Below are 14,992 nucleotides of genomic sequence, written 5' to 3'. Positions count from 1 at the left end.
AGACCACTGCCAAATCAGTCTGTCCACCATATACCAACTCATCATCCTCTTCTACATTCCAATTTCATTGTTGTTTTGGAAGGTCTTGCTTGCTTATATTTGTATCCCCAGTGCTTAGGATGGTATTCCTAATCTGTAGTAAGTATTTTGAGCACTTTTCTATTTATTAATTTACTCAAGTCAGCAAACAGTAAAACTTAGAATGATGGTTTAAATCTCTATAGGACAATTAAGATTAAGGATTTTAAAACTAGAAGGAATTTTAGAGAGCACATAGGATTAAAATTATAATTTTTGTGTGTGTGTGTGTCATGAATACCTTGGACTCTTTGTTGAAGACTATGAATCTCTGCCCAAAATAATATTTTTAAATAATCGAAAAAAAATTCTAAATTTCAGGTAGAATTAAGTAAAATTAAAGATGTAATTTTGTCTCCAATTCTAAGTTTACAGACCTTCTAAAATCTAAATTAAAAGCCTTTGATCAAGAAGAATTATTGTATAGATCAGAAAACTAAGGCCAGTGAGGTGAGGTGACTTGCCCAAAGCCACACAGATAATTAGAGCCAGAGAGATGTCACAGAGGGATCACAATTTTGTGAACCAGGCAGAGTAAATATAATTATCACTGTTTTATGGATGAGGAAGCTGATGTTCAGAAGAAGAACACTGATTGGCCCATGGCTAACTAGCAGCAGGCATCAAAACTAAGACTTCTGTTGATTTGCCCTATGCCCCTCTTTATCCTATTATATGATCACTCTCCAGTAAAAATGTGATTAACCATGCTCCAGTTATGGTTACCACCATCCATGCTCTGTGTTAATGTGACTGGGAGATGGCTACCATCTTGGCTCTTTCCTTTAAGGAAGATTTACAAAAAAGATGAGGAGGCAGAAGTCATACAGTTGGCTAGGTGTATGGATTACATTGGTAGGGGAAACATTCTCACTAACAACATCAGGGATTTATGAAAGGATTTGAGTTAGTACACTCTTCCCTGTGGTATGGCCACAGGATGAAGATGATGGTACATTACAATACCATGGAAAATTTATATCAACTAGTATTTATTAAGCACCTGCTATATGCCAGGTACTCTGCTAAGCATTCGAGATGTAAAGAAAGAGAAAAAATATTCCCTCCTCTCAATGATTTTACTGACTAGTGTGAGAAACAACATAGAAATAAACATGTATCAGCCACATATAGACAAAATAAACTGGAGATAATCAAAAGAGGAAAGACACTAGCACTTGAAGGGAGCCAGCCAAAAGCTTTCTGGAACAGAGAGGACTTCCTTCAAAGAAAGGAATCCAGGGAAGATAGGAAGCAGAGATGAGGGAAGAGAACTAAATAGACAGTAAAAAACATTATGAGTCAAGAGATGAAAGTATTTTGTGGAAGGAATAAGAAGGTCAGTATCATTGGATCATATGATATATGGAGATAAGCAAGGTATAAGAATCCTGAAAAGACAGAAGGGGATAGAATTGTGAAGGACTTTGAATGCAAAATAGATTTTATATTTGATCCTGGAATTGATGAGGAGGCACTAGAATTTCTTGAGTAAGGGTGGTGGAGATAAGATAAGACTTGTACTTTAAGAAGATTAATTCCATGTTTAAGTGGAGTATTGGGAGAGATTTCTCTCAGGGAGATCAACCATTAAGCTATTGCTGAATTTCAGAGATGAGGTGCTAAGGGCTTGAGGGAGGGTAGTGACAGTGTCAGAGGAGAGAAAGTATATTAAAAATATTACAAATGTAAAATCAACAAGATGTCAACATATTGGATATGAGAGATGAAAGAGATTGACTAGTTGAGGATAGCATCTAGCTTGTGAGCCTAGGTGACTAAAAAGATTGTGATGATCTCAATAGTAACAGAGAAGATTAGAAGAGGGAAGGATTAGGGGTTAAGATAGTAAGTTCTATTTCAGAGATAGTGAGTTTAAGAAGTCTCTAAGGCATTCAATTAGACATGTCAAATAGTTTTAGATCCTAGTCTGTAAGTTAGGAGAAGTTTTAAATCTGGACAAGTAGATCTTAAAATTATTGGGATAGAGATGATAATTGATTCAATGAAGTCAACAAACATGATAGTATAAAGGGAGAAGAGAATACCCAAGGGAAAAGCCCTGGAGGGACACTCAACATTAACTGTATGAAAATCTGGCAAAGGAGACTGAGAACCAGAGAGGGAGAGTGTCCCGGATCCTAGAGAGATTCTAGAGAGATATAGAATATCAATGAGAAGAGAACAATTAAAGGTGTCAAAAGCTGCAGAGAGGTGAAAAAGATGAGGATTGAGAAAGGCTATTAGATTTGACAGCAAATAGATCACTAGCAACTTTAAGGAGAACACTTTTAGTTGAATAATAATGTTGGAAGCCAGACTATAGAGAAATAAGAGGAGAGAGAGAAATGGAATTGGAGAGACTGAGTTTTTTAGATGGTCTTCTTAATGAATTTCAGTCACAAGAAGGAGTAGATATTTGGGAACTATATAATAGAGACAAACAAATCAAGTAAGATTGTTATTTTTTGTTTGCTTATTTGTTTTTAATACAGAGGGGACATGGGCATATTTATAAGTCACAGGGAAGTAGCACAGGGAGAGTTTGAAGATCAGTGAGAAAACAGGGACCACAGAAGGAACAATCTACTGGAGAAGACAGGATGGAAGAGTGCACACACACATATGGAAGGGTTAGCCTAGGCAAGAAGCACCATCTAATCATGTGAAGAAAGAGATAGTGGCAAAAGGCATTTAAGAGATGTGAGATAAATTGATTTTGAGTTTTTTCAGACAAATGTGAAGCAAGGTTCTCAGCTGAGAAAATGGGGGAAAGGGAAGCCACGGATGTTTTGAAAAGGAATTAAAAGATGTGGGGAAATGACTGTACTAAGGAGGATAGTGAATTGAGGGCCTTTCTTTGATGAGAATTCAGTTGCAATTTGTAACATAAATCTTCAGTAGACTGTCAGTCAGCATTGTTTCATCATTTCCCCCAGATTTATTTGACTGCACATGAGTAGAAGCTAAGAGAGAAAATCCTGAGAGTAATCCAAAGTTGGGGTTTGGCATGGCAAGATATTTAATAGGATAAAATGGCAAAAGATTTGAGAGAAGAGAAAAGTTTGGTGCTAAACTGGCTCACCAAGATCAGGAAGAGAAAAGAATAAAGTCAGTGCAGAAATGATAGCTTAGGAAAGAACTGAGAGGGTCAAGTGATTGGAAGTCACCATGAGGACAAAGCACAGAGTTTGTGGTGACAAGAGAGTTGAAATGACAATATATTATTATTAGGAAAAGGAAGATAGATGAGGCATATTTGTTGGTGATCACAAGATCTAGGATATGTTTCTAGGTGGGGTGGAGGAATATGTTAGGAGAAATGAATATGCTGATGAACTGAAAGGTTAGGATGAGGCAACATTGAAATACATGTTGAAGTACCTTAATATGAAGGCAGGAGTTAGAGAAGAAAGATTATAAATTAAGCACTTACCAATTGTGGAAAGAAGATGAATGTCTTGAAGATCAGTATACAGTGACTACCAGAATTTTGACTGAGTAATAAACAAGCATTTAGATGGTACAGTGGATAGTGCTGGAGTCAAGAGGGCCTGAGTTCAAATCCAGACCTAGTTATATTAGCTATGTGACCCTGGGCAAATCATTTATGCCTATTTGCCTCAGTTTCCTCCTCTGTGAGCTGGTGAGGAAATGGCAAACTTCAGTTTATTTGCCAAGAAAATCTCAAATGAGGTCACAAAGAGTTGAACATGATTCATTGACTAACAACCAAAAATAAATATAAATTGAGTGAACCTTAAAGGAGGAGAGGTTACTAAGTGACAGTAGTAGAAAGAAAGTTTGCTAATAGCTTTGGGGAGCAAGTGGTATTCCAAAAGGCCCACCTTGACCAGTGAATTGGGGAGGAACAAGGGAAAGTACAACAAGTGCTAGAAAGAGTATCCAGGAAGACCGTGACACAGAGAAATGATCTCAGTGAGAGCCAGAAGATAGAAGGAAAATATTTAAGATGAAAATAAGGTTTTTTTACCTATAATAACAGACATTCCAAAGAGCACAGTGTTAGGAGTAGATATTCCAGAGAACACAGTTTGAGGGTCAGGTAACCCTAGAGGGAGAAATTATAGAAGGACAGGATTTGGGTTGAGACGCATGAGAATAAAGGAGTGGGCAGTGATCAACATAAATTATTTAGAGATTTCAAGGACTGATATAGAACCAAATAAGAAGATTAAGTCAAGAGAACTACATATGCAATGAGTACAAAATTTTAAAGGAAAGTAAAACTGAAAGACTTCATAATTTTAATCAATTCAATGACTAACTCAGTAAAGAGACTACAGATAAAAAACAAGGCATATATCTTCACACAATCAATTTGTCTGTAGGTCTTTACTTCAAAGAAGGGTTTTATGGGGGTTTGACTATTGAGAAATAAAAGCAAAGAGAAGATAATATAGGTCACTGTTTTTTTCATTAAATTTTTTTTTAAAACAACCAGAGAAGAATATATACCTACAAACGAGAGACATTCTCTTAAAAAAAGATATGAAGAAATATATGTATATATATATATATTTTTAAAGATATTAATGATTGAAAGGAAAATAAATTTGAATGCTCTTACACCCATTCTTTGGGTATAATGGTAATGGGTGACCCATTAGAGGTCAAAGGACCCCAGAAGTGAAAGATTATAGGACTGAGACACTGAGATTAAGTCTCAAAGGGGAAGAGCCTAAAAAAGTTATGAGAGGTGGTAGCATCTTTGGATAATTTTCTAAGAAAATGTTTGTTTCAAAGAGAACAGTTTTCATTCACATGTATAAATTCTGATGTGATTGTTAAAAATAAATGCAAAAAACAGCAACCCAATGACTTATGTTTTAGCATCTTTTAAGCTTGTGATAGTCCAAAGTATAATAATTCACAATAGAGTCTGTGCTGATTAGTGACATCCATCTTTTTCTAAGGATAATTAAATGTATTTCACTTTATTTATGAAAGAGTCCCTTCTAATATCTGTGCCTTGATTGCATTCTCTCTGCCTATCAAAATTACCTTCCTTGAAGAAAAAGTTCAGATGACATCATCTTCATGAAGCCTTCTTCTCCTGATTGCTTGTTGATGCTGATCTCTCTCCCTCCTCAAATTACCTTACATTTATTTATCTGTAGCCCTCCAGAGAACGTAAGCTCCATGAGGGTTAAGATTTTAGGTTTTGTCCTATGCAGGGGAAGTGCTAAAGAAACATTTACTGAATTTCACATGCAAGGTAACTCTGTATTGTAGTAAGAGACATCTTTTGGTTGTTTTATGATCTACAAAGTGTGAATTTGATAGAAGGAGTGCTATGTGGAAGATAGATAGCATAATGGCTCTGGGTCCTAGACTTTGTATCAGGAAGACTTGAGTTCAAAATCTGTCTCATATATGCAGTAGCTGTGTGATCCTGGGCAAGTAACTTAAATTCTCTGAAGCCTAATTTCCTCATCTCTAAAAGAAAGGCAAAAATATTTGTAGTTCCAAATTCTCAGGAAAGTTCAAAAGAGATAATGCGCTTTGCAAACACCAAAATCTCAATGCATTTGTCAGCTGTCATCAGCATCCTCATTGTTATTCCTAAACTGCTATTGTTATCTTATTTTACAGAGGGGGAATCTCAAGGTCCACCAAATCAGACTATCTTACCTAAAAGCCACCCAGTTAGTAATAGCAGAGCCAGGACTGGAAACTAGGTTTTCATGCCCAAAATCCTTTTTTTTTTTTTTTAGAAGAGGACCTGAGTTTGAGATTTAGCCTTTTACATTATTGAGCTCTGGCATTTTCCTCACTCAACTGAGAATATTAAAGGGTTTGTGCCATTTACACACATGGTTTGGGTGAGGATCAAATGAGACAGTGTTTGCAAAGCACTTTGCAAACTGCAACCAATATGCTGGAGGTCCCCATGTTTTTAAACTATAGAAGATTAAGGAACGAGAGAGAGACAGAGAGAGAGAGAGATAGAAACAGAATTGTTGGGCAAACTCCATCAGACAGACAGACACACACACACAGACACACACACAGACACACAGACACACACACGGATACATAAAAAGACAAGTTCCTTAAATGTTAATGGATAAATGAAGAAAATGGAAATGGGGGAAGAAGTCATTAAAACCACTGTTTTGCAAGTTACCCGAATGCAGACATTATAAAAATCAATTCAAAATTAGTGTTACACAGAACTAGAAGTGTTTTTTGCACTCTTATCTAGTTGATGATGAACATCTAGTTCATGTCTTGCCTTTACAGCTAAGTAGACTGACATGGGGAGAAATGGAATGGGATAGCTTTAACAACTGGGATGTAACATGTAGAAGTAGAGAGAGCTGACTTTGAAGGCAGAAAGACATGAGTTCAAAAGCTGACTCAGACACATTCTGGATTTGACCCTGGAAAAATCCCTTATCCTATAGGTGCTACAGGCAAATCTTAAGCTACATAGTTAAGTTACCTAAAAGGTGGCAAACTACTTTGATAGAAGGAGTTTTCCCATGTGGGAGCTCCCTAGACTAATGAAATCACAAGTTCATGCCTTGTTCTTATGTTGTGAAGAAGCATTTCTCTTTCAACTGAAGGTGTTTAAACAAAGGCCAAGTTACCTGTTGTTGGTGTTCATTTTCTTTCTTTCTTTTTTTTTTAAACTTACCTTCCATCTTGGAGTCAATACTGTGTATTGGCAGAAGAGTGGTAAAGGCTAGTCAATGGGGGTCAAGTGACTTGCCCAGGGTCACACAGCTGGGAAGTGTCTGAGGCCAAATTTGAACCTAGGACCTTCTGTCTCTAGGCCTGACTCTCAATCCACTGAGCTACTCAGCTGCCCCCTGGTGTTTATTTTCTAAGCATAAAGCTGAATGGAAAGTTTTATTACCTTCCAACTTTAAAATTCTAAAACCCTCTTATCAGGGACCTGTCCAAGGTCATAGAAGCAGAGACTCTTACAATTAGAAGGAATTTTAAGAGTTCACATAGTTCAAAGCATAACTGATCACTCTACAATAATTTTGACAACTATTCTGTTTTCCTTTAAAGGCCTCCAGGAATGGAGAATCAATTAATTTCCAAGGCAGTTCATTGTGACTCATATCTGTCCCTATGCACCTTTACCATCCCATTGGCAATGCCAGAAAGTTGAATGTTCTCACTATTGTGAAAAACTGACTTCTCTTCTATGATTTCATCTCTATTTACTTCATACAGATGCAAAATTGAGATGAAAGAATGAAAGATTCTACTAATAAAGTTAAAATTTGGAGCCAAACAATTAGAAAAGGATGATGACATCAATACAACCACCCCCAAGAAAAGGAGAAAATAAAACATAAAAGAAAAGAAAGAATAATTTTGGGGGTGAAAGCACAGACTTGTTTTGAAAATGGTGGAGAGGTAGGTTCAGCAGCGATTGTAGGTTGGCTCCCAGATGCAGGTTGAGGGACCAGGCTCCTCAAATACAGAGTACATCATTGTATTTTTAACACCAAACAGCCTTCAAGTGGGAAGGAGCCGCTTTACACCCGCTTGTTGATTTCAATTCCTCAATACCTAAAGACACCATTGGCATTCATTGCTGCTGTAAATAGCAAGAAGGGGAGAGACCCGTTGCCAGCAGCTTGGGCTCCGTGTGGATTCTTTTCCCTTAGAAACAGCTCCCATCACTGAAGAAGCTGAAAAATGTAGGGCAGTAAACTAAATTTTAATTTAGCGCAGTGTGAACTTCTGCAAAAGGGGCTCAATCACAGAGAGCTCAGCTCAGAGATTAAAAACAAGAAGGTTGAATAGCTTCAGCTGTGCAGGAACAAGGGGCGCTCCAGAAATGGATGATAGAAGAAAAGAAGCTGGTATTTATGAAACCCAGTTGTCCTGAGCTATTTGGGCATGCATTCTTTTGAAGTTGGGGAATAGGTTTTTCATTCTGTTTTTTTCCCCCTATTGTGCTTCTTTTATGGTATCAAGTACTTGACAATACTTTTTTTTCATTTTCTCAAAAATAATCCTCTGAGTACTACTTTCTCCAGATTGATTCATTGGTGCCCATAACTATCAAATATACATGTGTATACACACACACACACACACACTATATATATATATATATATATATATATATATATATATATATATATATATATATATATATATATGCTTATGTGGGTTATCTACTATGTACAGAGTTATTTCTGCGTTAAGCTCTTGAAGCAAGGAGTTTGCTTCTGACTTGGATGTGATCTGCACAAAGAGGTCACTTTTCAGTAAAGAACAAAAGACCTTGGCTAACAAAGGCGTTTCAAATTGAGATGTGCCAAGTGTAATAAAGCAGGTACTGGGAAAAGAGGTCTGTTTGTAAGAAGAGGGGAAATTATTTTACCAAAAGGAGGGAGTTAAGATGAGAAGTACTGGGCTTATCTAATCACACAGGAGGATTAATTAGCATACAAAGGGAATAAATATTAACCTTTCTGGTCTATATTTTGGACTTATTGACAAAATCACAGACTGATGTTTCTTCCACCATTTTAATAATAAGTGAATAATAAGACTAACTCTAACAAACAAACAAACAGTTCTAAACAAATTCGAGAGAGGTCACAAGTCATCCTAACAAATGAGTGGTAGTATAGTTTAATGAGTAGAGCCAGGAAGCGTGAAGCCAGGAAGATCTTGGTTCAGGTCTTGCCTCTGCCATATACTACCTATATTAGTATGGACAAGTCATGAAATCATTCAATACCTGCAGAAAATTCTCTGACTTTTAAGTCACAAATGAACTGCTTATCTGTATGGATAAGTTTCTACTGATCTAAAAATACATACATACATAAACAAAAGTTATTAGATCTTTATTCAACCAAGAAATATCAGGACCTCACATGAATTCTAAATTAAAGGATTAACAAAGCAAGTGAAAAGGTCCCTAACATTAATCTTAGGCAGAAGCCATTAAACATAAAAATAAATCAAATTCCTATGCATGACAGCATGGAAAAATAGTTGATATTTACATAACCCTTTTAAGTTTTTCCAAAATGTGTATATATGATCAAATTTGGACCTCAAAACAACTGCATGAGATAATTATTATTTCCATTTTAGAGAGAAGAAATATGAGGTTTAGAGAAGAGCAATCAGGACCACAAGCCTAGCGAATATCAAAGGAATGACTTGATCCCAAAGCTTCCTGATTCCAAGTCCAAGGCTCTACCTACTACTCCACAAAAAATACTTCCCAAACTTATGCGTGTCTGTCCATGTACATGGTCCATCTCTCACCTAACATTCTCGTAGCGATGGATGTAGATCTTGTGGAATTGATGCTGCAAATGCTCGTCTTCCACATTGGTCATGTCATTGATCATCTCAAGAACAACAAACCGAGGCAGTACAGAAAGTACTAATCTCTCCTGAAACAAAAGAATAGGCAAAGGTTGGATTAATTAGACCATGGCTTCCACAATTTCATTTTAATTGCCATATACACATATGTGTGTGTGTAAAACAATATAATATGTAACATAATGTATTTATTATAAATATGTAATAAAGTATAATAGATGTTTCTAAGAGAAACAATTTCTCTCATTAGTTATGTCCAAAACTGTCTCCTTTCTTTTTCCCTCTCCATCACCAAAATGGCAGGTAATATGATATAGGTTGCTGCGGGTGGTCCAGCCTCCCACAGGGGATGGCGTTCTTGGAGGTGGGATGGCATCAGAGGATAATGAATGGGAAGCAATTATTGCTTCAACCTGTAGTCAGGCTTCATGAGAAATTGTTCTACCTTAGGCATCACAGTAACTGCTCTGTCCTGTTTCAGGTTTGGTTTTATTTTTATACCCTCATGGTTACATATTTAATTGGCATAGAGTTTCATTTTCAAAATACATGTTTCTATAAATCCTAACAATAAAAGTGAGCCTAAGGGATAATCAACATAACATTGATGCTAAGGGTGGGGTTAGAGGGTAGAATCAACATGGTCCAGTTTTAGGTCAGCAAAGCTTGTTCTTGGCATGTACAGGGGGTAGGGAATTTGCCAGAAGTTTTTATGCCTAGAAAAGAGGGTCCTATCTAAGTGGGTACATAAGAATCCTTAGGTTTAATTTTATAAGGGGATCACCTGGTGTTTTTCTGGGGGGACAAAGTAGGACATCTATATTAACCCTTCAAGCATTTTGCTCTCATCTATTTTCTCCTGGGGAACACTCCCAATAATAAGGGATATTAGTGAGAGAAGTCACACAGAGGTGGGCTGAGTGGCTGCTTTCATCCTTCCTGGGGGCCACTTTGCAACCCCTGATTTCTACGTGTGACCACGTCAAACAGCGTGGCTTTGATGGCTCCCAGCAATAGGTTGTAATTATAGTATCATATAATACACATTTCCTTGTTCATCATGTTGTGAAACAAGACACATTGGCAATCCTACAGAAAAATTTATGGAGTAAATAAAGTGAAGAACGATATTTCAATTTCTTTTTGACAAAGCTCCCAAATGAAACCTGCTCTAAGTTCATCCTATCCAATCCAGTAAGCATGTAATAATTACCTACCAGGTTCTAGGCACTGTTCTAGACAATCAGAACACAAAATAAAGCATCCCTTGCCATCATGGAGCTTATCGTACTAGGGTGATGCAACATGCAAAATAAAAATCTATACATAAGAATCTGAGGAAGAGGGAAAGAACTCTTCCAATCAGATAATAAAGAAAGCCTCCCTATAAAGAGTGGCTTATAAGCTGAGATCACTGATGTATCAGTGAGGGAAAACTATGTCTTTGGTCAAGAAGCTAAAAACTTTATTGACATAACAGATATTAATTGTCTTCTCATCTAGTAATCTCATATACATGTCTACCTCATATAGCACTTTGAAGAAGGTAAGTGAATAAATTATTCAATGAAATATCTTATTGCATAGGAATTGAGCATCAATGTTCTTGCCTATGTCATATTATCAATAATCAATTAGGTATTCTTGAATTTTCTGTGGACTATTTAAATAGCCTCCCTCTTGGTTTCCCAGCTTCAAGCTACTCACACTTCCAATCTATCTTTTCCACACCTGACAGAATTATTTCCCTAAAATACGAGTATGATCATGTCATTACTACTCCCAACCCTCTCGCTTATTTAACTCCAATGGCTCCCTATTTGTTTTGGAATTGAATATATATGCTTCTCTGCCTGACATTTATACTTCGTCAAGATCAGACCCCTTAAAGTACCAGTTCTATACTATGAAGCAGTAATTATTAAAACCACATGGAATTAGTCAAAAAATAGATTGATCAGTAGAAAATATTAGGCATATATCCTATGAAAGAGAATGAACCTAGTGACCTAGGATTTGATATACACAAAGACTGGAGATAGGATTCAGTATTTGTTAAAAACTGATGGGTAAATTGAATGGAATTATTGAAGAAATTAATTATACCCAAATGCTTCACATCTTTTATCAAGATAAGTAAGGATATGTGAGCTAGATAAAAGGTCACAAAATAAGAAGTAATCTATAATTTCTATAGATACAGGAATAATTAATGACTATATAAAGGATATAGAGAATTTCCAAAGATAAAAAATGTTTTTTAAACATAGATAAAACTGAAAAAAAATTTTTGCAGGCAAATTAAATATAGCTAGGATTGGAAGAGAAATAATTAACTGGGGAAAAAACCCCGGCAGAAGGTTTCTCTGATAAAGGTATCATTTGCAAATATATATAATAAGCTTATGCAAATTTATAAGCATTGCAGTTATTCCACAATTAATAAATTTAGGTAGCTACGTGACATAGTGGGTAGATTACTGTAACTGGAGTTGAGAATTTTGGAGTATAAATGTGGCCTCAGACACTAATAGCTATGTGAACAGAGGCAAATCACTTATACTCTTATTTGGCTCCTTTTCCTGATGTATAAAAATGTTATTATAATAGTCCATCCTACAACACACAGGTATTGTGAAGATCAAATTAGATGATAATTATAAAACATTTTTCAAGCCTTAAAATGCTATATATATGTTCTAGCTACTGCAATAATTATTATTGAAAAATGATCTCTACGTGTCTAAACAAACTATTCTCAAGGAAGTAAACTCAGACTATTTATAGCCATGTGAAAAAATGCTTTAAATAGCTAATAAGTATATAAATGCAAATGAAGCAATTAGTAGTTTACACCTCACACCTATCAGATTGAAAATATGATTTTTAAAATGGCAAATGTTGGAGTCTTCAGGAAAACAGGATCACTGATAACACTGTTGGTGGAACTCTGAGGTGGTCCAGTCATTCTGGAAAATCATGTGAAATTATACACAAAAGTTCTAAGCAGTTCATGCCCTTTGGACTTTGATGTAGTCATACCACTGGCTGACCAAAAGAACAAAGAAGGAAACATCTTTCTTTCTTTCCTCTTTCCCTCCTGCTTGTTCTTTACACATGATATTCTTCCCATCTCTGCTCCTTTGCACTCCTCATTACTGGAATGCAATCCTTCTTTATGTCTGCCTCTTGGACTTGCTGGTTTTTTATTAGCGCTAGGACTTGAATGTAGATTGCCTAACTTATGGTCCTTTTCATATCAGAATGCTGCCACTGGGGATGCTTAGCTTCAAGGAGAGAAAATTCAATAGGAATTCTTTTTTTTTTTTTAACTATAAAGCCCTCTACAACCTGGCTTCAATTTTCTTTCCAACCTTAATATAAATTTCTCCCCTTTCTACACTCTATAGACCTATAAAAGATTGGCTTTCTAGTTCTCTCCTGAATGCAATATTCCATCTACTGTTTCCATGTTTTGCCCTTTATTACCTCCTCACTCTGTTCCTGTTTGGAATACTATCCCTTCCCATCTCAGCTTCTTAGAATTCCTAGTTTCCTTCAATGACCACCTTCTAGGTCACTTCTTATAGCCTTTCTTGCTCTCCCCAGCTTTAGGTGCCTCCCTTTAACCTACACATTGTATTAATTTCACATATATTTTCCATATATTCATATGCTTTGTGAATTTTAGTTTTACTCCACCCTTCTTAGTCTTTAGAATTCTAGCAACCAGGCATGTATACACCCACACTTAAGGAGTGGGTGTGGGGGAGGAAGTCCTATGACCAGCATGTGCTAGCAAGTGACAAATCAGAGATGACTGACTGACCCCCTGGGCTTTCCTAAGCCAAGTTTAAGCTAACATTGGTGCATGTGAGACACAGGAAGTGATGTAAAGAACTGCCATTATATTTCATGTCACTTCCTGTGAGAGCGTCTTTGGAGGCTTTTGGTGGTGATTCTTGACTTGGAAGGCTGGAGCGTGGAGAGCTGAGACTGATTCCCTTAGGCAACTGGATAATGAGTGTTAAGGCTGACTTCCCTTTCCCTTGGCCCTTCTAAAGGTTCCAGTCTCATGGCTGGAAGCCAAACTAGATTTAATCTTCTGGGAAGGCCCCTTGGCAGAGGCCTCTGAAGTCCCCCTGGCTCAGGCCAGGCCAGAATAGATCTTCGACACTTTTCCCTCTTTCTTAATTTCTTCCTTTGGTTATAAATAAACCACCATAAAATTCTATTCTGACTTGAGTATTTCATTGAGATTCAGAATTTAAATCCCTGGAGACCATTAAATAATATATTCAGTCTCAATCCTATAAATTTACCCTCAACAGCTTGAAGGAAGAAAGAGTTGTTTTATATTCTTGGCACCTATCACATTTTAGGTTCTGAATTCATGCTTTTGACTTGACCAATTACTATCTTCAAATATTGGAATGGCTGGTCTCACCTGTAGATGAATGACTAGGTCTATTTTATAAAATTCAAGAAGCACGAACACAATACAATAGAAAGAATTCTTTGGCCAATAACTTAGAAAGATCTAAGAACCTTGCAATTACAAAACAAGATTACAGAGCACCAATAATGAAGAATGATACCCATCTCCTGACAGAGATAATTCACACATTTTTGAAAATGGCCAATGAGGTTTTTGTTTTTGCTTACAATATATATTTATTACCAATGTTATATTTTTCTTTTTTTTCAAGTGAGGAGATAAGGGAGAGAGAAACTAAATTTTACCAATTGAAAAATATTAATCTACTTTGATCAATACAATTATCCACCACAACTTAAAAGAACTCAAGATGAAAAATACTATCTGCTTCCAGACAAAGAACTGATGGACTCAGATTGAAAACTAATGCATATTTTTTCCTTTGACTTTTCTTACTACCCTCTTCCTATATTTTACATTACTTCATATATATATATATATATATATATATATATATATATATATATATATATAATGGGAATCTTTCCATGCCTTCTCAATGGTTAAAAAATGGTTAGAGAAAAAGAAAAAAAATGGAACCAAAATAAAACTTCAAAACCATTAATTTTTTTTAAAAAAAGAATTTTGGATTGGTAGTCCAGGACATCAATTTGAAACCTAACTCTGCAACTTACTACTTATGTGACAATGGATAAGACCCTTACCACTCTGGACCTCAATTTACTCAGCTATAAAATAATAAATATAAATAATAAAAATCAATTAAAAAATGAAAGATCTTGAATAGATGACCTCTACCTTCTTTTCCAGCTCTAAATATTATAAGTTATAGGTATTCAGATAGGGACCAGACATAAGAGAAACAATCACCAAAATTTGGGACAGTTCAAAAATATAACAGATTGTCTTTTCAGATAAGGTTGTTGTGGGATAGAAAATTTGTTATGGGAGAGCTAAGATGGGTTCTGGCCCAAAGAATTGGCAGCTCAGACTAAATTCATCTTAAGGCATGAAAATGTTTATTTAACAAATGTTTATTTAAGGATGATACAGGCAGTACCTCATGACTGAGGTAGTGGAAACAGACAGAGTGGTAGAATGGCCCAAGGA

General features: G+C 36.1%; 1 protein-coding gene across 2 annotated transcripts in view; it reads right to left on the bottom strand.

The window, feature by feature from the left end:
- The window catches only part of ADCY8 (adenylate cyclase 8), a 382,696-nt gene that overhangs the window by 205,683 nt on the left and 162,021 nt on the right, over positions 1-14,992 (bottom strand). For both annotated transcript variants that reach the window (XM_007488342.3, XM_007488343.3), the window contains exon 3: positions 9,361-9,491. In XM_007488342.3, coding sequence (XP_007488404.1) covers positions 9,361-9,491 — 131 coding nt within the window. The remainder of the gene's footprint in view (positions 1-9,360; positions 9,492-14,992) is intronic.

The sequence above is a fragment of the Monodelphis domestica genome, chromosome 3, assembly GCF_027887165.1.
Source record: "Monodelphis domestica isolate mMonDom1 chromosome 3, mMonDom1.pri, whole genome shotgun sequence".
Taxonomy (NCBI): domain Eukaryota; kingdom Metazoa; phylum Chordata; class Mammalia; order Didelphimorphia; family Didelphidae; genus Monodelphis; species Monodelphis domestica.
This window is presented reverse-complemented; position numbering and strand designations above follow the sequence as displayed.